The sequence below is a fragment of the Colobus angolensis genome, unplaced genomic scaffold (assembly GCF_000951035.1).
Source record: "Colobus angolensis palliatus isolate OR3802 unplaced genomic scaffold, Cang.pa_1.0 Scaffold58, whole genome shotgun sequence".
Taxonomy (NCBI): Eukaryota; Metazoa; Chordata; class Mammalia; order Primates; family Cercopithecidae; genus Colobus; species Colobus angolensis.
This window is the reverse complement of record NW_012119376.1, coordinates 2608707-2635561: the sequence shown is the minus strand read 5'-3', so window position 1 is coordinate 2635561 and position 26855 is coordinate 2608707. Positions and strand designations below refer to the sequence as shown.

At 36.8% G+C, this 26855-nt stretch overlaps 1 protein-coding gene across 1 annotated transcript in view; it reads left to right on the top strand.

Annotated features, from left to right (window-relative positions):
- The window catches only part of ADGRG6 (adhesion G protein-coupled receptor G6), a 135594-nt gene that overhangs the window by 47637 nt on the left and 61102 nt on the right, over window positions 1-26855 (top strand). The window contains exons 3-5 of the mRNA XM_011962046.1: window positions 12976-13317; window positions 15535-16158; window positions 25693-25761. Of these exons, the coding sequence (XP_011817436.1) occupies window positions 12976-13317; window positions 15535-16158; window positions 25693-25761 (1035 nt within the window). The remainder of the gene's footprint in view (window positions 1-12975; window positions 13318-15534; window positions 16159-25692; window positions 25762-26855) is intronic.

Below are 26855 nucleotides of genomic sequence, written 5' to 3'. Positions count from 1 at the left end.
ATAGAGATTCAACTCGAATTATCTTAGTGAATAACTTGTAGAATGATCTATTATCCAAACATCTCCTATTTATTTTAATTGTTAACCGAAAACCTGGGGTTTCTCATCTTTTCCTGGTTAGGATTTGATGGCAAAATGGCACATAGTCTTCCCATTAGATTCTCTTCTCTGGAGGAGCAATATATTTGTATCTAAAACTTTGTATTTATATTGAATTTCTAAATTGGCTTTTTTTTTTTAATTTCCCTTTCGATTTTTCTGCAAGATGGACCTCCCTATGTAATTTCAGTAATCACCAGGACTCAGTCTTCCCAGCCATCAGCGTTATTTTCATGGAGAGTGGGAATACTATACTGTGTTATAGTTTAGGGTTATAATAATAATATACCTATTATTATTTCAAAATGACTTTCCATAGAATATCCCTACTTGATATTCTAAATGGAATCATGGAAGGAATCTATGTGTTAAAATAATATTTCTCTTTCTCTCAAATACCACTACAAAGCTAAATGGTAATCAAGATCATAGAAGCAATTTTGCAGAGATTTTGAATGATCATTCAACTCCCCCATGATAGTGAGTGGAACAGACAAATGCAGCTGAGCATGCCTCTGCTCTCCAGTGACAGGGAGTGAGCTTTGCCACCATGCAAATCTCTGGGGGCACTGACAAGCTTCTATTTTTAGGTCTGTGCCTCCTATTGGAAACATGCTGCACTGTGTGCCCTGTAGACCACCCAGCCCCCCCACTTTTTGTGGTTTGGCCTTCTGTAAGGCTTGCCTGCAGGTGTGACCTTACTCACCCACCTAGAACAAGCTCCTCTGCCATTTTTCTGAAGTTTAAAAATATGACAGGCTAAAAGAAGACGGTAAGCAAGTCGATTTTTATACTGTCCTGGAAAGTTATAATTATAAAGTTTGGTGAACTTCGTGAACTTTTTGAAGCATGTTTTTGCTGCAAACTTGTGATTGATGTGGAGGCCCCTTGGGGCATAGGTAAAGCAGTTGAAATATAGGAAGTTGAGTGAGCTGTCTCTTGTACATAATCTACCAGAGGCTTTATGAGGTTAGTGTGTACATTGCCTCACCCCCAGTCCAGTGCAATTTGAAATTAGATAAACATTTTGGCAATGGTGTGGCAAACCGAAATTCAACCTTGCTTTTCAATAGTTCTATTAACTTTATAAAAATAATAAGCTATTTTTTGTAAAGTAAGCTGTTAGGCATCAAGAGCACACTAAAGCAGCTATATTAAGTAGAAAGGAGGTGATTTTTTTTCCTGATGTAACCACACTCTAAATCTTCACAATCTGTCAAAACTTGCTCTATAATTCTAAGCCAGCAATATTCAAAATAGCACAATAAGTTCTGTTAGCAAGATGTGGAAATTTTCTTGAGCAGTAGGAATGTACCCCAGAAGTCAGGATGTTTGCTGACCATTAGCTCTACTTGCATGCAACCTGTATTGGCTGTCCCTTAGGGACTCAGACTTATGGCTCCAAAGCGGACAAATGAACACAAAGTCTCATGAACACTCAAAAAGAGCTTCTTGCTTCATAACCCTGTTAACTATACAGGGTACTCCTTTCCTTAGTGAAGCATCATATGTCTTCATAACTTCCTTGGAAACTTCTTTGTAGTAAAGGGAAAAATTGAGGCTCTGTTATGTGTCAGAACCTGAATCCGCCACCCATAGTAGAACTTTAGAGCCAAACGAGATTTTTTTTTTTTTTTTTTTTCCCCCAGATCATGTGGAATTTAGAACCTCAGGGGCTAGTGACTAGCTCAAGGTCACATGGTTTGTTAATGGAGGAACCAAGACCAGAAGCCACTGTGATCTCACTTCTAACATAGCCAAATAACCACATAAGCATGAATTACTTCCAGAGGAAGGTGATTTAGTCTGTCTTCTCTTATCTGGCACAAAGTAATCACTATCTAGATGTTAGTTGTTGTTAGAGTTATTTTTATTATTTTTATTTCCCTCCCTCTCCAGATGTTACTGTGTTTCACAACAATATGTTTTAAGGGTTTATGTGGCTTGTATTCAAATTTTAAAGTAAAGATCTTGTGTAAGTTTAGGTCTGGGGAAGATCTCAAGAGAGCTTCTAGTTTAGCTTCATAATAATATTGTCCTTCCCACAATGATTTTTTCCACAATAATAAAAAATCTTTTTTTAGCTAGGTCTTGCGATTTTAGCTAGAAGATAGTTTGAATAGAAGAAAACTTTTTAAAGTTCATTTTCAGAGTTTGCTGAAAAAATTATCTGCTTCTCTTTCCCTCTCTCTCTCATTCAAGCAGACATAATCCCCTGACACATTATACTTGAGATCTATATAAAAAGTTAACATTTTATAAATACTTTGAAAACTAATTCCAGTGATGAATTAATTTGAAGCCTTAGATGGATCATATTTAAACAAGCTGTTCATGTAAAAATGGAAAGTTTTTTTGAAAAAAAATTATTTAAAAAGATCTGTATTATGGAATTTTTACATCAGCTCTTATTACTAAGATGTTTACATAAAAAGTGTTCCATAAAGGGGGAAAATTATGCCGGTTGCACCTATAATTTGCTTTGCTCCAAACCTTGGCTGTTTAAACTGCTTCCATTTATGTGCACAAACCTGAATGAGTTTTTTTATGCCCTCAAATTAAAGGCCCATTTGGAAAACTTGAGCTAACAAGCACACTTATCCTGCCACTAACCATCTTTTTCCCAATATATTCTTCCAACTTATTGGGAAGGTAAGTTCATAAACCCAAAACGTGCTCTAGCTACTAATTTCAGGTCCTTCACCTGCACCACATAACATGGAATAAATAGGAAGCCATAACCCTCTGGTGACCATATGTAAAGATATCTAAAAGAAAACTGAACATGAAAGGAAGTAGGGGCTCAGTAAATTAGACTAATGAATGAACAAACCAAAATATGGCTAAACGTGCTTTGCCATTTAATAACAACCACAGTCACAACAACACTGAAAACTAATATTATTTGAGCATCTTACTGTGAGTCATGTATGGTCCCAGTACTTTATATAGATATCTCATTGACTACATTCATGTGCTCAAGAAGTTAATTATGTGCTGTTTAGCCAGTAATGACATCATTGCCTTCATGGGTATTAGAACTATAATTAGCTTTTATGAGGCTAAGACAATCTCTACTTATGTTGGTAGTATTTAGCAATATTTTTCTGATTAATGCCAACATAAACCTGTTCCACCCTGCAATACTGCCTAGGTAATCCATATGGAAAGATTTTCTGTAACAGTCTCAAGTGAGGTGAACATTAAGTGAGTGTGTGTCTTTTAAGTTTCCCTAGTCTTTCTTTAGGTGTAATAGGTAAGATCAAAATGAGACAAATCTTTGATGAGCATTAGAATAGTCACTTTACTGCTTTTCTGTCTTATCATCAGCAGTTAGGCTCAGTTCAATTAATTCCTTCCTTGTAGAATAAATCTGCCTTGCCACTGTGACTGCTATGTTCTTTCCACAAACTGTCAGTGTAGCTTGCTAGCTTTTGTCTTTCTTCTTGTCATTTGTAGGTTCTTGGAACTGGGCTACAGTGATTCTTACAAGGATCTTTGTTCACTGGTAGTTTTGTGTTGTTTATATGTAAAGAAGCAAGTCTTTAAAAAGAATCTGTGACTGGACCTGGTGGCTCACGCCTGTAGTCCCAGCACTTTGGGAGGCCGAGGAGGGCGGATCATGAGGTCAGAAGTTTGAGACCAGCCTGACCAACATGGTGAAACCCCATCTCTGCTAAAAATACAAAAATTAGCTGGACGTGGTGGCATATGCCTATAGTCCTAACTACTCGGGAGGCTGAGGCAGGAGAATCGTTTGAACCCAGAAGGCAGAGATTGCAGCAGTGAGCCGAGATCACATAAGCCTGGGTGACAGAGTGAGACTCTGTCTCAAAAAAAAAAAAAAACAAAAAACAGTGTCTGTGCTGGCCTGGTGCAGTGGCTCATGCCTGCATACCTGTAATCCCAGCACTTTGGGAGGCTGAGGTGGGAGCATCACTTGAGTCCAAGAGTTTGAGAGCAACCTGGGCAGCATTATGAGATCCCATCTCTACAATAAAAAAAAAAAAAAAATAGCTGGGCATGGTGGTGCATGCGTGTGGTCCTAGCTACTTAGGAGACTGAGGTGGGAGGACTGCTTGAGCCCAGAAGGTTGAGGCTTCAGTGAGCCATGATTGCACCAGTGTACTCCAGCCTGGGAGACAGAGCAAGACCCTATATATATATTAAAAAAAAAAAAAGTGCTAAACACAAATCCAGTTATTTTACTTTTGCCACATTAAAACCTTTTTAGTTTTCCTATTGCTGTTAGTATAATTTTTCATTTTCTTTAGCATGGTTTGCAAAATCCTGCAAAATCTTATCTCTGCCTACTTTGTCTTTATCTCTTATTTCTTTCCACTTGACACACGATGCTCCAGCTGAACTAAATCTTAAGTTACTTGAACCATCTATGCTCTCTTGTACCTGATGACCTCACTGCCTGGAACACTCTTTTCTATTTTGTCTCTATCTTCCCCCTTTACTTGGCTCACTCCCAAGCTGCATATTTATGTCTCAGTTTCTTGCTGATTTGGATAGAAATGGTACTGTTTCCATGAAGCCTAATCCCAGACTATAGTATGGCACTCGTCTGTTCTATCAGAGCACTTGTTCTATCAAGAACACCTGTTCTATCAGAGCAGTTATCACATTGTATTATCACGATCTACTTATTTATCTGCATTTCCAATAATCCATAAATTCCGTAAAGTCAGAGATTATATGTTGTGCATGACTGTATTCCCAGAACCTAGCACAGTGCCAGGCACATAAATGTTTAATAAGTATTAAGTGCAGGGATGTGGGGAAATGAGAAGAGATAAGTTAGAAAGAGTGAACAGGGCTAATAAGGAGTGAGTGCTGTGTATGTCAGTCAAGGGGCTTGTCTTGTTGGATCCCAGAGAAGATTTGGAGTTAGAGAAAACTTACCTTCATACTTGGGTATTGATAGATCTTTCTGGTAGTGATGTGAAGGATGAGTTAATTGCAGGTGACAAGAGTATTGACAAGGAGACCAAACTTTTATCCAAGAGAGAAAAGATGACAACCTTAAACGACAAGACCTTAAACTATTGGAATGAGATGAGGAGATTTAACAACTGTGAATAAAACAAATGTCATAGCCTTTGGCAAATTATTTGAGACGGTGTGGGAGAAGGAAGAGAGAAGGGATGTTCTGAGCCCTAGTTTGGATGACGTTCATGCTGCTAACAGTTATGAGGAGGATACAAACATTATTTGAGGAATGATGTTTGGACTGATGGCTCTGTGGGATATCCAAGTGGAGATATTGAGTAGGTATTTTCAAAGCTAGGATATGGTGCTCAGTAGCACATGTATGGGATCAACATTTAGGTATAATAAGGCTTTTGTTCAGATGAGATTAGCCAGAGGGAATGAGCATATATAAAGAAAAGCTGAACATAGAGAAGAGCTCTATTAGAGTACTGGCTTGAGGCACACTTGGTTGCAATGAACAGAAATCGACTAAAATCAAGTAAAATAGTAGGGCAGTAAGTGTAATAAGAATTATTGTCATATAATTCAAGGACAGGCCACAAGAAACAGCTCCTACCCTTCATTACTGTATGTGGAATGCCTGGAATTAAAGCCCCTCTGTTTCTCAAAGGTCTGGTGTTCTCTCATCTCTGTGCTCTATACTTTCTTTTCATTTATTTATTTATTTATTTATTCATTTATTTAATTAATTTTTATTGAGACACAGTGTGATCTCAGCTCACTGAAACCTCCACCTCCTGGGTTCAAGCAATTCTTCTGCCTCAGCCTCCTGAGTAGTTGGGGTTATAGGCGTGTGCCACCAGGCCTGGCTAATTTTTGTATTTTTAGTAGAGATGGAGTTTCACCATGTTAACCAGGCTGGTCTTGAACTCCTGATCTCGTGATTCACCTCAGCCTCCCAAAGTGTCGGGATTACAGGCGTGAGTCTCCACACCCAGCCTCTACATTTTCTCTCTTACCCTTTCCTCTGTCAGCCCCTCAGCTTCCTATATTTCCAAGTGGTCAAGGCAGCTGCTACCTTTGAATTTCTATAATGTCATCATTCTTCTTTTTGTCATTCTCTGGATAAATTGTGTGTGTCTCTAACTTGAAATTCTCAGAGAAAGACAGCATTGGGGTGATTAGCAAAGCCCGTAGTTTGGTTCCCTTCAGGTCAGGGGTTTACTCCTTGGACCAAGTAGTACAAACATGACAGCAAGAACTGTGAGAGGAGACAGATCCTCTTGGGAGAAGTTGTACCTATGAAGATTGAGTAGCTTCTGTAGTAAACTGTTATTTAAAGCAATACTTCTCAGAGTTTAACATGCTTATTAATTATCTGAGAATTTTGTTTAAATGCATATTGTTTTTTAGTAGGTCTGGGTGATTCTGCATGTCAAGAAGCTCTCAGGTGATGCCGATGCTGCTTGTCTGAGGTCCTCTGGCCAAACAGAAAGGATTGTAAAGCCAAAGGTAGCAGAGGCGGTGCTTGGAGAGGGCTGAGAGGGCAGGAAAGAAATGAGGAGAATGGAGAATTTGTGGGTAAGAGTCTGTCCAGAAGCAGCCTGTGCTCGGAGGCATCCAATGCTGGAGAGGGTGAGCAAAATAAAAATGGAAGCTGCTTTAGTATAAACACTGTGTGAAATTTTGTAAGTTCTTATCAGCTGAGTCCAAAGTCCTATGAATTCGCCAGCAAGAAAGTCCACACCTGGATTAATCCAAAGTTGGGGGTTTGCAGGAAGAGAATAAGGAACTTGAATGGATATGTTAACCAGGAGGTAGATTTGGTGATAGACCATGCAGTTTATGTTGTTTCAAATTATTCAGTGCCTTTAGATTTTTTTTTCTTTTTCTTTTTTTTTTTTTTAAAGCTGGAAAAGACTCAACCATTGCTTGAGAGAGAATAGTTACCCATGAAAATATGTGTGGGTGTGTGTACATATGCATACCCATGTGCTTGTGTGTCTAATCCTCTTGCAAGTGATGTATATCTACATAACAGGCTGACTCTGGAATGATTTACAACAGTTCACTTGTTTGGATCTTCAGAAAGTATTATCTTTTGCAGTCAGACATGGAATGTTCTCTTGCCAACGTGATTATGGAAAGACAGAACTCAAAGTTTAAACATTAACAGGATTACAGAAGAAAGAGATGTGTTTGAGTGTGTGGTGCATGTGGGTATCTTTGGAAATTCAAAAAATTGCCAGTCTTAATGGTGCCTCATCAAGGAAACTTCAGTTCAACATCTTGTTAATTTTCTAGTAATGTCAAACTTAATTGAACTGATTCAAGTAAGCCGGTACCCTTTGGAACTCATGCTTAAAGTCGTTGAAGTAGCTTCTTATTCAGGGTGTTTCCAAAGAACGTTTTGGGGTTGACCCATTACAGAGGGAAATGGAACAATTATCTGGTTGACTCAGGAAACCATTGTTTTAGGAGGAGTGGGTGAATGAACTGGTATTCTGTCATGGCTGTCAGAAGTTCTGGTAGGGGACTGGAATGGCCAATGTAACCGTGCTTTAAGAAAGACCCTCCTCAAGTGTGGAAATGCTATTTTTGAATGCAGAGCTTGAGGAGGAGTGGTGAGGGTGGTGGGGATGCTTGCCAAGTCTGTCACATTAACAGAATCACAGATGTCACAGCCAGATTGCCTTGGATTCCATGCCATCTTAAAAAATATGGATAGTGGTCTGAAATCACTTAAAATAGCTAATTTTGATGAAGTCATCCATTTCTGCATATTATCAATCATGTAATACATGCCAGCATCTAAAATGTTACTGATATTTTACATTTCAGTGATGTTACATCTGACAGCAATTTACTTAGATCTGGAGAAATGGTATGTGACTATCCTGGCTCTTTACTGACTTAGGTATTAGAACTGATTCTAGAATTGTTAGTTGCTGGCCCTTAGGTTTAATCTTTAGAAGCCACCAAGACTGTAAATATTTTAAATGTTTTTAATCAACAAATGAGCTTTTCATGTGTTAGAACTTAGTATATCCTCATGGATAATTCAAATAATGACTGAATAAATGCAGAACAAGCAGGCGACTTAAGCTAAATTTTCTGGAGATAATTTTCACTGGCCAGGTTTTTCTACAGGCTCATTAGCTGCAATTTTATGTATGTTCAAATAAAGATCAAGGTTTACTTAAATGAATTAATTTTGTTCACCATTTAACACAGTCTAGAAAAAGCAATTATTCAGTACCATCAACATATTTGTGTTGAAAGAAGCTAAACTTAATCTCCATTTTGATTTGTCTCTTGGGACCTAAAATTCTTGTTTTAAAGAGATTTTAAAGAATAGGCATTTGGATTTTATAAAAAAGTACTTATGGCAAAGGTAGTGTAAGAATCCAAATCTGAGATATTTAAAAAAACCTCACAAGGTAACGGTTATTAAATCTATATCAAAATGTTATATATCAATTGAATTAGGCTTTGACATGACTTGAAGATTTTTCATTATAGATTAGAGTTTCATTGAAAAATAAACTTTTGTAAAAATACACACAAGTAAATTACTGCTAAATACTTGTAAGCATAGGCAAGAACTGAGGGTGGAATTTGGTTTGTTGTTTGTTTGGATTACTTGAAAACCTTGCTTTTATAAATTATCTGTAAGAATATGTTACCATATCTGTCTTTGAGAACACATTGAGCCAGATGCTTTGAATTGGGTAGCTTTTAGCGTATGTGTTAATCCTGATTTTACCAATACCTCATTCAGTGGCTACTTCAGTAACCATCTGATTAGGTAGCCCTGACTCTTATGAGAGAGCAAAGTAATTACTTACTAAGCTAGCTCATACTGTAGGAATCAGTTAGCAGTGATATTTGACTACTCCAAATTGGAAAATTCAAAGCACTACATTTCATACTTCCTAATACTTTTTATTAAAATGTTTCCAAATGAGTTTCTTAAAATATGAATATTTTAGGGCTATGAAACTATTAAGAAATTGTCCGTTTAAAAAATGTCTTTTAAAGAAGTACTTGAGCTCACCATTTTGGTCTGTGTTTTTTGTTTAAGTGTGGCAACTTTTTTTTTTCCTAGAAAGACACTAGGCTTACATTCAGAAGGGCTGGTTTGAATTTTGGTGCTGCTATCAATTAGATATGTGACTTTGTGCAAGTTATCCAATCTATATTAGCCTCATTTGTTTCCTCTAAAGATAGAGGTGGCAATAATTCTCAGGGTTATTATAATGTTAAATGAGTTATATGTGAAAGCTTGTTATTGTGAATTGCTCTATCAGTATAATGAAGAGGATGATATTGTGTCTAGTTTAATTGACATTTCATCTATTTAAGACAATTATTATTTAGTAGCACTATCTCTAAATGCTGTCTAGGCACTGAAGGTAAGAATCATATAGAAGAATGTATCAAATGTTCTTCTGAATTCATGTTATGAGTGTCATCTTTATCTTGTTTCTATCCCTCTGAGTGCCTAAGGAAAAAAGAGATTCTACTAAGGTGGTGTCCTATTTTACCTCTCTTAAATTTTTAATGCACTGATTTTGTGTTATAGTAATTATTAATAATAGCCGACACTTAACTAGTGCTAACTATGCCCCAGGTACAACTTCCAGGACGTTATCCTCCTGGTAACTCTGGGAAGTGGTTACTGTTATCACCACCAGTGTAAAGGTGGAGAAACTGAGGCACAGATAAATTAACTTGTTAAAGATTACACAGTCAGTGTTATCAGTCAAATTTAACTTTCTTATACCCTTGGGCAGGCATGGTGGCTCAGGCCTGTAATTTCAGTACTTCCAGAAGCCAAGGTGGGAGAACTGCTTGAGCCCAGTATTTTGAGGCTGCAGCGAGGGCCACTACAATCCAGCCTGGCTGACAGAGAGATACCCCATGTCTAAAAGATAATAATGATAATAAATTTTCTTATTGTCAATCTTCTTCCACTACTTTGTAAACTCAACAAGCAGAGGGTGTGTGACTGTCATATTTGCCATTCTACTCTCCAGCACTGCACAGCACCCCTGGCACATAGGAGATCTTCAATAAAATTTGCTAAATTTATGAACAAATGAGTAGCTTAAATGAAGGGAACCATGTCTAAATTAAAGAAAGACTCCATGCAGTATAACTAAGTCAAATTCTAAGTCTGAAAAGAAAATAGAGTACATGTGCTCTGGAACATCTCTTCAGGTGGGGTGTTGGGCTGTTTCTACTCTCCAGCACTGCACAGCACCCCTGGCACATAAACCCTTTCTTCAGCTTTTAGGGAAGAATTTGACAAAGATAATATATACGATAAAGGAAGTCATGCACATTACTTGGGTCTTCGATATAAAGGATGGCATCTTATCTTGGAAAAATGATGCTGCCTATCTGCATGTTGAGATGACAGAGATTGTTGCTTATTTTCCTTTATATTTTTATTTTTAATCTCCAGTGTCTATAACTGGATAAATTATTGTTGATTTACTAGGATTACTTCCCTCTCCTGAGCCCAAGGCAAAATAACAGTCCTAGCCATCTCAGTCCTGTGCTGTGAGTGATGTAATTGGAAGGAACAGCCCAACACCCCACCTGAAGAGATGTTCCAGAGCACATGTACTCTATTTTCTTTTCAGACTTAGAATTTGACTTGGTTATACTGCATGGAGTCTTTCTTTAATTTAGACATGGTTCCCTTCATTTAAGCTACTCATTTGTTCATAAATTTAGCAAATTTTATTGAAGATCTCCTATGTGCCAGGGGTGCTGTGCAGTGCTGGAGAGTAGAATGGCAAATATGACAGTCACACACCCTCTGCTTGTTGAGTTTACAAAGTAGTGGAAGAAGATTGACAATAAGAAAATCATATCACAAATGGAAGTAACAGAAGTCCTCTGAATAGCGCTACAAAGCAGAGGAACATGGTGCTCCAGGGATGGATAAGAGAAGGCATTTGGCAGACACTTGAGGGTCATCGTTTGTTTTCCATTGTCTGTCTTTGGTCTCGTACAAGATGTCAGAGACTTAGGGAGGAAGAGCAGGAGGAGGGCAAGTTAAAAAGAATGGATGGGGATAGAGTTGGCATATTGAAACATTGAGTAATACAAAGTGGCCACAGAGAAAAAGAAAAACCTCACTTGAGCTGTGTAAAACATCGAATTAGTCCTTGAATATATCACTGTGTCATAGAAGAATAGTAATATTTGTAGTAACTACCATTTTTCAAGAAGTGTTACTGCATATGCATTCTAGTCAACTCAGTAAAAGAGGGAGGGATATAATAAATTTAGTTATTTTCATTAGTATGTTTAAAGTATTTTATTGTTTGAAAGTTTATATGTCCATTTAATGGCAGTTTATCCAGTATTTTGGATAAATGAGATCACTGCCTTCATTTATATAAATATGTGAAAGCAATGTGCATATTAGTTGCCAAGCATCTCTGGACAGGAAGATGGTAGACCTTGGTTTCTGATTCCAACTGGTGGATAAATAATAATTGAGAGCAACCTAACTGTTCTCATTAGTGAAAATGGGATAATAGCATTTCCCCTGTCTACCTCAGAAGGGGTTTTCTTTACATATTTCATTCAGTTAATATTTTTTGTGAACCTTATACTGAGAACAAATAGTGATGAGCAAAGGAGACATGATCTTAGATCTTATAGGACTTACATTCCATGGGAAAAACCAATATTTATTTACAATGGGTCTTAATTTTTCCATTCCTGTGACCTGCGGTGCTATTCTCTAGTGTGCTCCTGGCATGCTCCCTCACTTCATTCAGTTGGGTCTCTCCTCAAATGTCACCTCTTTGGAGAACCACCATCTCTAATATTCATTTCAGTCTCTCTTTATCCTTTGCTTTACTTTTCTTCCCCACCTTTATCTGTCATTATACTTGTAGTTACCTTTAGGTCCAACACTGAAGTATAATAATCCTTTATCCAACTGGGCATAGTGGTGCACACCTGTAATCTCAGCTACTCAGGAGGCTGAGGCACTAGAATTGCTTGAACCTGGGAGAGAGAGGTAGCAGTGAGCCAGAATCATGCCACTTCCCTCCAGTCTGGGCAACAGAGCAAGACTGTCTCAAAAACAAACAAACAAAAAGATTCCTTTATAGAGAGACTTTGTCTTTCCTGCTCATTGATATTGATATATATTATTTAGAATAGTGCATGGCACATGATAGACTCACAATAAATATTTACCAAATGAATGAGTAAATGAGATGAGCCCACAAGCATATAATTACCAACTGTGACAAACAAATGGGGTAAGTGAATGTATTTTCAAAACTATAAGTAATCCATGTTTGCAAGGTGATGCTATTTATTTGAATTTCAGAAAAAAAAAATACAGTCTGCCAGAAGATAGCTTATTATTTTTTTGTATTTGTAGCTTTCTATTAAATTATTTATTTTCTAAGAGTTTCTCTTCCTTTATATCCATGATTTGTAATACTGAACACTATCTTTATGGTTCTGTAACCCCTGCCATCCCAGTTCAATTACTGTCTGGAGTAGAGATTCTTAATCTAGGTCAGTGAACCTTTGTGAAATTCACTGTTGCCTTCTGAGGCCTCATTGTACTCCTTGAAATTGTGTGTAACGTGTGTGGCCCCTGCTCATTTTACTGGAGAGAGTTCCTATAACTGTCAGATTCTCAGACTGTATAACCTCCCAAGTTTAAGAATCATTGCATTAAAATTTTTTATTTCCCTTTTACTTTTTGTTGCTCTATTGATGGTTCTTTTCCTCCTCAAGAAGGTTTCATTTTCCATTTATATTTTATGATTGTATGTTGGTATTTTTAAATATTTACTGCTCGATTGTCCCCAGTGTGTGGTATTCTCAGTTTATTGTATGCATCTGAACCCAGACCTTCTCTCTGTCTCTCTTTTGTCTGGCCAGCAGTGTGGGGATGTGCCAACTGCCGAGTGGTTTTGTCCAACCCTTCTGGGACCTTTACTTCTCCATGCTACCCTAACGACTACCCGAACAGCCAGGCTTGCATGTGGACGCTCCGAGCCCCCACGGGTTATATCATTCAGATAACATTTAACGACTTCGATATTGAAGAAGCTCCCAATTGCATTTATGACTCATTATCCCTTGATAATGGAGAGAGCCAGACTAAATTTTGTGGAGCAACTGCCAAAGGCCTATCATTTAACTCAAGTGCGAATGAGATGCATGTGTCCTTTTCAAGTGACTTTAGCATCCAGAAGAAAGGTTTCAATGCCAGCTACATCAGAGGTATGTAAACCAAAGGCAACGCCAACCTTCTGCTGTTGTTTAACATGTTCTGCAGTAAACACAAGGACCAGGAAACAGAGTTATGCTCTTTTATGTGAATGTGAATGATTAGGATTGGGATTTAAGGGCAAGAAGTTGTTAATATTCTCTGAGCATTCTTGTTAGCAAAATATAATTACCAGATCCAAAATCTAGTTACAGGAGAGTTGAATTCTTTTATATTGTTCATATGCAGAACATTTAAAGGCTGCTTGGAAGACACTGTAGATATTCCACTGCTAATAATTAAAATCTGTAATTCTAACCTCTCTCCACTGAAAATTTAAAACATCCCTTTTAGAAATCATTTCATTTTGTGTTTTATGATATTGTCCTTTTAAGGAACTATGGTACGGAACAAATACAGAAAATGAACAGTAAATTTTTAACAAGCTAGTAACAGTTTAAGCTAATAAATAACACAGCTTGAGGAAAGCCCCCTGAAAATGGCTAACTGAAGGAAATAAGGCATATTTTTATTAAATATGTTTTCAATATTCTGGCACAACATAACATTTAAATAATCTTTCTCTCTAAAACCTGTGTTTCCCTAAAGAAACTCAAGCTTTGATATGATGAGACTTATACTGTTTTTTCTGTGCTTTCTAAGTAAAAACAAACAGAAAGGTACAACTATAAAAATGACTATTATGATTTATACTTTTTTTTCTTCTGAACTTTCTAAGTAAAAACCGAAAGGTAAAACTATGAAAATGACTGACCCTCACTATTATAAGTTGTGTTTTTTGATTGTGAAGTTATTTATTTATGTTTGCCATGGTTAAAACACACATGCTTAAATTTTTCAAAATGTTTTAAATTTTTCAAAATAATATTTTAAAAATGATAAAATATAGGACATTGGAAAACAAAAAAAGAAGCAAAGTAGAATTATCTGTACAAATGCCACCCAGCCATAACCACTAATAAAATGTTGATGGAGACATTTATTTCTAGGCTTTTAATTTTAACAATGCATGTAGAATAGTGGTTCATATTGTTTAAGTGTCTCTTAGCATAAGTGGACCTATAAACTTCTTTATATTTAAAAAGTAGACTAAAGTCCATGATTCCTTTAAATTCTATCATAGATTTTTACTAGAATAGTTATACTAAAATGATGTTTTATTACAGAACTATTCTTAATGTACTGAATATTAAAATATATTCAAACTGTTATTCATATGAAACCAGTATTAAAAAGTATTTTCGAGGAGAAATACTTCTTTCTCAAATTAGTCTCACAATGGCTATGATATTAGCATAGGGCTAAATCTTTTTATTTTGAATTTATTGAATTTATTGCACCTCTATTATAATAATAGTACTTGCCACTTATTGCTGTGGTACTGGCACTGCTCTATGCTTTGGACATATTAACTTATTTAATTCTTATTGACCGTATATGCAATAGGTGCCATTGTTGCCCATTTTACAAATAAGACAAAGGTAGAGAGAGATGAAGTAACATACCCACGGTCACATGGCCAGTACCCAGAAGAACTGGAGTAGGAAACTCCATGGTCTACCCTTTACTACTCAAAAACTAGCGTATATGTCTGGATACCTTAAATTTCCACTTTGTTTGACTTTTCACTAGACTCCCTCTCCTTAATAGAATTAGTTTTGTATTTGGTCCTAAAATGTCCTGATGAGGGCAGAAAAAGTAGGAGGATATAGAGTATCTGAAAGGGAGATGGCAGTACAGGAATGTTTGGGAAGAGTGAAAATTAATCATTAATGAAAATAAGAACTATTATTTGTGTTTAGAAATCATTTGAAAAGTAGTTTTTTTGAAAATCTTAATGTATAAACAAAGCCTTCCTGAAACCATTTATTTCCTTAATTAGGTAGTTGGGGTTTTTAAATTGTTAATTTCTCAGTTTCAGGATTAAAAAATATGTATCAACTTTGCTGGCTGTAACTCAAAAGTTTAGGTGTGAGAGATCCAATCATGACTAGAGATGAAATGAGTAGAATTTCTTACTACTATTGCTGATATCAGACAACTGGTAATGGGTTGGTGACAGAAGATGGATGAGTAAGAGGGGAGGGATGGGGCAAATGGTAGGTAAAAAGCTAACTAGTAGGAAGCAGTGGAGGGCTTGATGTTTTGCATCACATTAGTCTGTGCTCTGAAGTTAACAGGTTTATCTTTCCTGTTATGTTTTGTCCTAGTTGCTGTGTCCTTAAGGAATCAAAAGGTCATTTTACCCCAGACATCAGATGCTTACCAGGTATCTGTTGCAAAAAGTGTCTCCATTCCAGAGCTCAGTGCTTTCACACTCTGCTTTGAGGCAACCAAAGTTGGCCATGAAGACAATGATTGGACAGCTTTCTCCTACTCAAATGCATCCTTCACACAATTGCTCAGTTTTGGAAAGGCCAAGAGTGGCTACTTTCTATCCATTTCTGATTCAAAATGTTTGCTGAACAATGCATTACCTGTCAAGGAAAAAGAAGACATTTTTGCCGAAAGCTTTGAGCAGCTCTGCCTTGTTTGGAATAATTCTTTGGGCTCTATTGGTGTAAATTTCAAAAGAAACTATGAAACAGTTCCATGTGATTCTACCATTAGTAAAGTTATTCCTGGGAATGGGAAATTGTTGTTGGGCTCCAATCAAAATGAAATTGTCTCTCTAAAAGGGGACATTTATAACTTTCGACTTTGGAATTTTACCATGAATGCCAAAATCCTCTCCAATCTCAGCTGTAACATGAAAGGGAATGTAGTCGACTGGCAAAATGACTTCTGGAATATCCCAAACCTAGCTCTGAAAGCTGAAAGCAACCTCAGCTGTGGTGAGTTTGTACCTTATTCCCTTTTTTTTTTCTTTTTTTAGGATTATTCTATGAATATGATTGTCAATAAGGAATTATACATACATACAAATGTACGTGTATATATATTCCCACATATAGATACATATGTTGTCATTAAAAAACTCCTTTAAGTTTTAAAATGTCGTCTGCTCAGCTCTTATAGCACACATTTGATTATAAGCCATACATGATCCATCAAGACATTTGGTTTAACCATTCTTAAGTTTTCCCCATGTCATAAAATATCACAGAGTTTATCACTAATATAACAGTTATAATTGTAGAGTCTCAAATAGAAATGTTAACACTAGGCTTGAAACAAAAGAAATTAATGAGTAAGTTATTGTTATTTTTTTTTTTTGAGACAGCATCTCACTGTGTTGCCCAGGCTGGAGTGCGGTGGGGCGATCTTGGCTCACTGCAAGCTCTACCTCCTGGGTTCAAGCAATTCTCATGCCTCAGCTTCCCAAGTCTCTGGGACCACAGGTGTGCGCCACCATGCCCGGCTAATTTTTGTATTTATTTTTAATAGAGATGGGGTTTCATCATGTTGGCTCGGCTGGTCTTGAACTCCTAACTTCAAGTGGTCCACCCACTTCAGTCTCCCAGAATGCTGGGATTACAGGCGTGAGCCACCCTGCCTGGCCAGTTACTGTTTTTGTTTGTTTGTTTGTTTGTTTTGTTTTGTTTGAGACAGAGTCTCACTATGCTGCCCAGGCTGGAGTGCAGTGGTGTGAGATCTCAGCTCACTGCAAGCTCCACCTCCCAGGTTCACACCATTCTCCTGCCTCAGCCTCCCGAGTAGCTGGGACTACAGGTGCCCACCACCACGCCTGGCTAATTTTGTATTTTTAGTAGAGACCCGATTTCACTGTGTTAGCCAGGATGGTCTCGAATCTCCTGACCTCATGATCCACCCGCCTTGGCCTCCCAAAGTGTTGGGATTACAGGCGTGAGCCACCAAGTCTGGCCCAGTTACTGTTTTTAATCACAAAGGTGATACAGTAATAAACTGATCTGTATCATCCTGGAATTAAATTTCAATTGGATGACTTAAATAAACAACCATCACCTAAGAATACTATTTACTCAGCTAGTATTAAATATCAAAACTGTCCATTTTATGGAAAATCTTAATAATCAGAAATTATCCATTTTTTCTTTGAACATTTTTCTCCATTTTTTAAAAATGAAGATTTATAGTTTGTTGCAAATACTGTGTTGTCTCTAGTTCTTCATGAGACTGTAAATGTGCTATTATTAGAGGTAGCTAAATGCAGAATATTTTGAGAAATAATTCTGTGTGATAAAAATTGTATTAAAATAGATCTGCACCTAATATTCTCCATTGACACAAGCTAATTCTGGAAGCTCTTATTTTATTATAGGACTGATTCAAACACAAAAGGTAGAAGTTTCATTATCAACTTTAAATGTCATATGACTAAAACTAAGATAGTGATAATGTATACATTTTAGTCACAGACATAACTCTCAATTAAAAAGGAGAAGAAGGAGCCTAGTATTCAAAAGTAATTTATGTGTGACTTTGTTCTTGTAAAAAAATTTCATTGGAACACAGCCATGCTCATTAGTTTATGTATTGTCTTTGTCTGCCTCTGTGCTACAATGGCTGTGTTAATTGATTGTGATCAGTATAGCATAGCCTGCTGTCCTAAAATGTTTACAATCTAGCCCTTTAGGAGAACATTTGCCAACCCCTGAAACTAGTCTAAAGAACTATGAGAGTCCACTTTGCTGAACCACATACTTTGGACAGCACTAGAAAATACCTGCTAGATCTCCTCAGCCAGGGAAAACAAACCAATCGCCCACAGGCTAGTTTAGCCCTAAGACATGGGTGATGGTGGTAGCATTTATTTGTTCCTATACATTTACATTTGTTTCACACAGTGCTTTTAATTGATGAATTATTTCCAATATTAAAAAATTAGATTTCGCATAAAAATGAAGTTTTGGATTTTTCTGGTAAATATAATACACTAGGCTACTGTATCTGCATTGCCAACACAGCTGGAGCCAAATGGTGGCTGCTGCTTTCAAAGGGGCTTCCCAGTTTACTTCAGCCCTTGGCAACCCCTTATTCTTCCCACTCCAGCCCCTTTTTGTCTTTAGATTGCCTTCTGGCCCTGATAGGCATTTAAGTGGGAATGCTGATTTATGCCACTCCCTTTATACGGGCCAGGAAACTGAAGCTTAGAGAAAATAAGTGGCAGAGGCAGTTGGTGGGCTCCAACACGTGTCTTCTATCTCCATATCTAGTATTGATGTCTGGGAATACTCATTTAAAAAATTATTTTAAATTATTTTAATTGATAAAAACTATACGTGTTTATGGTGTACAACATATTTTAATATAGGTATATATTGTGGAATGGCTAATTTGAGCTAATTAACTTCCATTATTATCTCATGAACTTATTTGTAGACAGAACATGTAAAATCTCTCAGCAATTTTTAAATATACAATCATTGTTATTAACAGTAGTCATCATGTTGTACAATAGAGTTCTTGAATGTATTTCTCCAGGCTAACTGAAATTTTCCATCCTTTGACCCATACATTCTCAACTCCTGTGCCCTGTCCACCCCCTGTGCCCCTGGAAACCACTCTTCTGTTCTTTGCTTTTATGAGTTCAACCTTTTTAGATTCCACATTTAAGTAAGATCATGCATTTCTCATAATTTCTTAAACTCTGTCTTCGAGACTCCTTTCCCAAGCCTTAAGATTATCAGAGTGCATCAAGTACATACTCATGTACCTTAGTCATCTATAAGTTTTCAAAGTAATTTTGTCAAAAGGGTAGCGTGAACTTACAGAGTCAATATATTTGAGTCTTTTTAACTTTTATAGTGATCTTCTTGCCATTCCAAGATGACGTTAAGCACTCACATTCCAGACATTCAGATGTCCTGGACTGTGTTTCAGGAGAAATGATGGGAGAGGGAATTTCCTGCTGCTTAATCATCAGCTTTGGGAGTTGAAGAACCCAAGTCACTCATTAACTGACAGGAAATACCTGTAACAGAGATTATATCAAGGCTTGTTAGCTAAGCAAATCTTTCATAAGTATACCCTGTTAACATTTTAAACTTTCATTTTTTTTTCCAGAAAATGAAAGCATCTTGCTGTTTATGGTTATAATTTCCAACAAGCTAATGATCAGTACAGTAACCAATGGGAGAATAGAAATTTATTTCTAGCATTCCATTGAATAGACAATGTCTGCTAAATATGAGTTTTTATTTCAGGATTAATTTGTGATGGAAAAATAAATATATTTTGCAAAGGTATATTGCTAAATAAATTTTAATTTGAAAGTAACATAGTAGAATTGAACTGACTCAATTCAACATTAAAATGTCCTGTCATTTGTTTCACATATTAAACATCCTAGCCTTAATAAAATTGATATATTAGTAAATATTCTAACAATTTTAGAATATAACTTTGTTTTCCTATACTTTTTTAAAAAATATTTGGGAAATGTACCTTAATTAGGAAATTCTCAGCAGATTTTTAAAAACATGGTTAAACCTGTCAATCCTTTTAAAAACAAAATGCTTTATTTTGCAATAAATCTTCTTCTTTTTATAGCATCTTCATTTTTCTTAGAATAATTTTATTAAACCCATTCAGTTTTATGACTCCCGTGGATAGATACATTTTTAGTGGACTCTTTAATTATAGGTGCAATTATTTATTTACCTGTGTGATGATTCAAGTTTAGATACTGGCTAATGTCCGTCAATTTTCACAAAGAACAGACAGTGCCTTCTCTACTAGTTTTATTTATTTTACTGATTACTACTCTTTCCTGAGGGAGTGGTACAGTATAATGCAATGAATAGTCTAAGTTCAAACAAATTACATGTATTTTAACAAGCATTTATTAGGCACTTCCATGGATTAGCTGCTGTGGATGTAGAGATAAGACACACTTTATAAGTACTTTATTGTTATGCTTTTCTGAAGTTTCTGGATTTGTACTTACTTTTGTTTCCCTCTCTAGGATTTTTTACAGAGTTTACTAAGGTTTCATCAACTCTTGGATTTTTACCCTTTCATAATCATTACAGTTCTGTTCTTCATAGCCTTAAATTCATAGCCTTCACAGCCTTCAATTCATTATTGGTTCTTCCTTTGCACTTCTAACAAATGATTGAATGTAATATTTTTAGATAAGTAAATCATTTTTAAATAATAAAATTAAGATAAATCACTTTTTTACAAAGGACTTTATACTTTGAGGATGCCCAAACTCTTTATGAACATAGATGACTAAATTTCACTTTAAATATATTTATTCATGGAAAGTTGAGAAATTCATCTTAGTAACAACTGCAAAGAAAAAAATGAAAGGAATTACTGTTTTTCTTTTTCTGTTATTGCAACTTATTGTGAGGGTTTGCTCTTCGGTTATTTGGTGTATTATTAAGTAGATATGAGAGGAGCAGTGGACTATACATCAGTCTTTTTTACCACAACTTGTGTAAATATTGATATATAGTGACTCCTTTCAGTAGCATAATTTGGAAAGAACAACAGAGAAGAAGGATTAACAGCTTTAGAGCTTTTCCTCAACTACCTGTTTTCAGTGATTACATTTTTTTTTCAAAAAAATTTGGCTCTAAATTTTGCTGTTAATGTTATAGAACTTAGCTTCTTAGCTCAGCTAAAACCCAGGTTCTTGTCACACAACCAGGAAAATTTAGGCACGCGTACACGTTGAAGGGTGAGTAGAGCAGGACTTCATTGGGCAAAAAGGAAAAACAAAACAAAAAACCACAACAACAAAAAGCTCAGCAAAGTGAGATGGAGGCCTACTAATAGGCCCTCCACCTCACTGATTGATTGCCAGGTCCTCACAGGAGCTGGAGAGAGCAGGCTCCTCCCCTGCATAAGGCACAAATTCTCCGTGGCTCCACCTACCTCCCACAGTGCGCAAGTCGGGCCCTAGTCCGCTGTGGGCAGGTTCAGGCAAGGCCTCGGCAGGTTTTCTCATCTGCACAAAAGCATCTGATGTAAACACTTGTGGGGTGGGTGGGAGATTCTCTGGGGACCCCTTTTTATCTGCCTAGGCATTTGGCTGTCTCATTAATATTAAGTAAATATCTGAAAACACCTTTCTGGTAGCCTCAAAAATCAGTAAACACATACAGATCATATTCTAAGACCAATTTGTTGATGATAAACATATCACTATCCAGGAGAGTGGATTGTTTGTTCTTCCTTAACAACCTCCTGATGCATAAATCCATCAGCCAAAGAAAATTGATTGTGATATTGACTTTTTATGCAGATGTGCTGAAAATAGAACTGGGTAGAAATAAAGTTTGTGCATACTTTTGATATTTCATGTATTTGTTTATTTTGATGTGTTTGTAATGCAAGTTTTCATTTATCAATTTAATTTCCTTTTAATTAAATTAGTCACATGTATTTGTACCATTTTTACTTAAAAACATTCCAGTTTGATTTTTATTGCCATTTTGGGTCATATTAAAATAGTGTTTATTGAGTATTTAAAGTAGTCAATTTGCTAAACTAGAAGTTCCCCAGAAGTAACAGCTAACTAAAATATTGAGAAGTAAATGTTGCAGTTTCCCATAAAAGAATGCTGCATATTGAAATTTATACTTGTTACTGTACAATGAAACTGAGGAAATGTTCAAGAAAATTGTTAAATATCTTGCTCTAAATCATAGCTCTTCTGATTTTCTTTTCTTATTTTTACCTCTAAGCTCTTTAACCTACTAGTGGGAATGTAGTTTGCCTAAAAACTGCTTTCCCACAACACTGAGCCCTTATCTCCCTTTGTCTTCCAGAGATATTGTATCAGTGCCAGAAGTGGCCTAAGGAGCCCTTGACTGCCAACATTGTGTGTAATATGAGAACTACAGGAACTCCCTCCAGGGTCTCCTCTGTTGCATGCTACAGAGGCTGAGATTTCATTAGGCTCTGAACTTTAAAGGCTTTTTAGTTTGCGGAAGTCCCTTACAAAATATAAGTACCTACAAAAGGGAAGTCCTACAAAAATTGGGCTTATAGTAAATGTGATGCAAGGGAATAATGGGCAAAAAGCATTCAAGACAAAATTCCACCTCAGTCCTGCCTTAACTTCTGCCTCCTCAAATATTCTTTTTCCATGGTGCATTTGCTTAAGTTTTCAGTCTTTAAAACACCCCCTTCCTCTCTCTGCTTCCTTTCACAGCCAAGCTTCCTCTTCTTGCATTCACTTGTCAGACCTTGGCAGTCTAGATTTCATCATTCCCACACAACTCAAACTATTTTCTATAGAGGTACTACCAAAATCCAATGCAAAGTTAAAGTTCTTCTCATTCTTTTTTTTTTTTTTTTTTTTTTTGAGACGGAGTCTGGCTCAGTCGCCCAGGCTGGAGAGCAGTGGTGCCATCTCGGCTCACTGCAAGCTCCGCCTCCCGGGTTCACGCCATTCTCCTGCCTCAGCCTCCCAAGTAGCTGGGACTACAAGCGCTCGCCGCCACGCCTGGCTAGTTTTTTTGCATTTTTTTAGTAGAGATGGGGTTTCACCGTGTTAGCCAGGATGGTCTCGATCTCCTGACCTCGTGATCCGCCCGTCTCGGCCTCCCAAAGTGCTGGGATTACAGGCTTCAGCCACCGCGCCCGGCCAGTTCTCATTCTTTATCACTCTTGGCCTTTCTGGTATTCTCGATATTGCCACACCCTGCATTAAACTTTCTTCTCTTAAATTCTGTAAAACCACCTCTCTAAAAGTTTTACCTTTTTAAGTCTATAGCTCTTTTTCTTATATCTGATGCTTAAATATGGAAATATCTGTGGTTCCATCCTGTTTCGTTCTCCAATCTGCAATCTATCTCCAGTGATCCCAAACACTCTGTAGCTTTTGATGAGTATTTCCTGGCTACACCTCTTACACAAACACGTTTGCATCTAGGTGTCACACAGGCACCTCAGTCTCCGTTACTGTACTTGGTGTTTACCCCACCTAAGTCTGCTCTTCTTCTATTATTTCCCATCTCCTTTTATTAGATAGATATGTACCAGTTTCTCAAGTTGGAAATTAGGAAAACGTCCTCTATTCTTCCTTTTTTCCCGTGTTTAATTAGTTCTATATGTTATGCATTCTGTCTTTAAATTTCTTGTATCTGTATCTATCTCTGTCGATCCTTTTTACTCATGATATCAAGGCTGAATTATTAGTAGTATTCCTGCTTCTATCTCCCTTCTTTTGGTTGTAGAACCAAAATGACTGTTTTCAAATGAAATATAGTTTTCTTGCCTACCTCCTCCTCATTTTCCCTCACTGCCTTTAAGGAAGAGTTCACAATGTTAGCAATTCACCTGGTGAACCCAAAATATCTGAGACAGGTTTCAATTAGTTTAGAAAGTTTATTTTTCCGAAGTTAAGGATACACCCGTGACACAGCCTCAGGGGGTCCTGATGACATGTGCCCAAGATGGTCAGGGGACAGCTTGCTTTTCTATGTTTTAGGGACACAATACATCAACCAATCCATGTAAGATTTACATTGATTCAATCTGGAGAAGGGCGGGACAACTCCAAGTAGTGGGGAGGGGGCTTCCAGGTCATAGGTAGATTTAAAATTTTTCTGATTGACGATTGAAAGAGTTATTATCAGTAGAAAGGAATATCTGGGTTAAACAAAGGGTTGCGGATACCAAGATTTTATCATGCAGATGAAGTCTTCAGGTAGCAGACTTCACAGAGGATAGATTGTAAACGTTTCTTATCAGACTTAGGGTCTGTGTTGATGTTAATGCTGGAGGGGTGTAATGAGGCATGCACAACCCTCTCTTCCATCATGGCCTCAACTCAATTTTCAGATTAACTCGGAAGGATATTGGCCAAGAGGAGGAGTCCATTCAGATGGTTATGGGGGCGTCCTATAAGTTCATTTTTGGTTTACAGCCTTGAGTGCCCACCACTCAAGGTTCCAGTGTGTGGGATTAACCACTGGAAGAAGGACGGAGGGTTCTGGTGTTCATGGTATTGATATTTTCCAAAGCTTTACAGCAGCTATCCATTGTTTATATATCTGATCATCCTTGTCAGTTTTTACTTAATTTAGCAATGCCCAGTGACTTGGTGCACAGACCATTTCAGTGCCTCCTTGGTATTTGTTTTAGAAATTCTGTCTGCCAGTAAAATACCCATCTCTACTCTCTTACCCCTGGCTCTCAGCCTCCTGTGCCCTATGGACCGTCTTCTTTGAAATTGATATCTGTTCACTTTTCTTACCAAGCTGCTGTCACATCCTCCTTTGGGTCACTGCCACCTTCAGAGCACTTCCCTGATAGCACTTAGAACTGTGACGCCATCTCCCTTTCATGCCTCCCTGAGAGCAGCGACTTAAAGCATCATTCTGGTCTCTGTCCCTCACATAATGTAGGCAATAAGTAAATGTTTGTTGAAGGAATGTGTAAAGGTCTGTGACAAGAGCTGCTTGCCCGTCAGTGTCATATCATAGCCTGCCTGTAAGATCAGGCCTTTCTGAAGTATCACGATTCCTTCCTTGGGCCAAGTGCCGCAAGGTATCAAGGATGAAGAAATCATGCCTCTGGAGATACTGTTAAACTGTTAGGTTATGTTCTGTTTATGCATACTGTTTACCTAGTTACTTTTGTTAGCTCGTGCAGGAACTGTGCCCTCACATTCCCACAGGAAAGTTTTGAAATGTTTATTAGAATAAAATCACTATTACATAAATGTCCCTTAAAATTAAATATATTGTGCATATTATATATGTGTGTATATATATGTATGTGTATACACATACATACATATATATTTGTATTTTTTTTGTGTTTTTGAAACAATATACTTTGTTTTAAGTATAGCCAATGTTTCTCAAGACTCAAGCTGTTGGAAAAAGTCTGTTTATTGTCAGAGGGACATTTAGTGCAACAGTGAAAATCTACAAAAAAAATCAGCTCAAAACTTGTCCTGCTGAGAATGAGTTAGTAAAAGCTTGAAATAAAAAGATGCAGAGACTGAATTGAAGTCACAAAAATGTATTTCTGGAATTACAAATAGCATCTGCTAGGATGTATAAACCAAAACTGTGCATTTTATGGGTAATTCATAATATCTAACTTCACTTTTGAAACTTATTCTTGATGTTTGTATTATTTTATTTGTATGAATTCCTACCCAAACTCTTACAATGTTTTATACAAAAAAGTCCTGAACTTTTTGTACAAACTTTAAGGGGCAATGGCACTGCTTTTCTTTTGATGTGTGATGACTGATAAATTGAGTTAAAGATTTCGAGGACAATTTCAATACTTTGGTTTTACGTTTGAGAAAATTAAGGCACAGTGACCTTAAGATACTTTCTTGACATCAAAGAATTACTGGTGGACTCCTCTAGGGCTGCTTCTATTAACCATATGATTCATGATTTTTTTTCTGGATAATATCACTAAATCATAAATCAAACTTACATATTCTCTTTGTGTTGATCAAGGTTCCTACCTGATCCCACTCCCGGCAGCAGAACTGGCCAGCTGTGCAGACCTGGGGACCCTCTGTCAAGGTAGGGAGCCCACACTGTGCTCCAGAATCTCTTTGCTTTCTACTTGCAATTTTGGATAATGAGAGTTGTCATTGTTTTGATTTTTATCTGATTTTTCACTTGGAAAGCCAGAAAACAGCAAAACAGAAGAATTTCTGCATGTGTTTTAGTTGTGTGGGTGCACAGTACGTACAGCGTGGAGAAAGAATGCTTTCACACCATGGGTAACCACAATTCCACAAAGCTCTGAGTTAGAAAATGTGAATTTATATCCTATTAAACATGGATTGGTTTCATTTTTCCCCCATGTCTTCTCAAGAATGTACTGGACTTGCAAAAAGTCCAGTGTAAATACGGTGTACAATACTTTGAAGAAGTATTCATGTCTATAGAACAAAGAGGGAAATTAATTTGAATATTCAGTTAACTTTAAGATAAGGCCGTGAGACAATTGATGATGACAAGATAACTTAAATCTTAAGATTAAAATAGATATAGTAAACTAATGTTAATATAACTGTGCTAATTATTATGATGCTTACTATATCGTGGTCAGTATTTCAGTTATATATTATGTACTAAATAGCTGCATGCTAAATAATACGTAAAGTTATACAAGTTTTAAAATAATAATACAAATATTTTGCTTTATTTTATCATTGCTCTTCCTAATTACCCGTGACTCTTTTCATCTATTCTACTAAATACTTCTATAATGAAGTAGCATGTTCTATGTACCACATTAAGAATCACAGCCATGCCTTTTGTAAAAGCTGGATCTCTTATTAAGAAGATCATAGCACAAAGGTGACAGTGGTTAGAAGTGAGATTGAAGAAGTAGAAACCTAAGCTCTCTTCTGTGGTTCCAGTGTGAGAGTAGGGCAGGCAGGAGGTAGGGTGGGGTGTAACTTATTATTATCTTTGTTTTCCTTTTGGAGACATTATTTCTTTGATATTATTATTAATCAACACCCTATGAAAATTAAATCATCAAGTAGTTTTTTCCTCATGATCTCTGTCTAGTTTTCAAATTGTTATATGAAATTTAAAAAATCTGTAATTCAGTTTAGTTCAAGATCTAAAGTTTAAAAAGTTATTTTTATTTTTAAAATTAT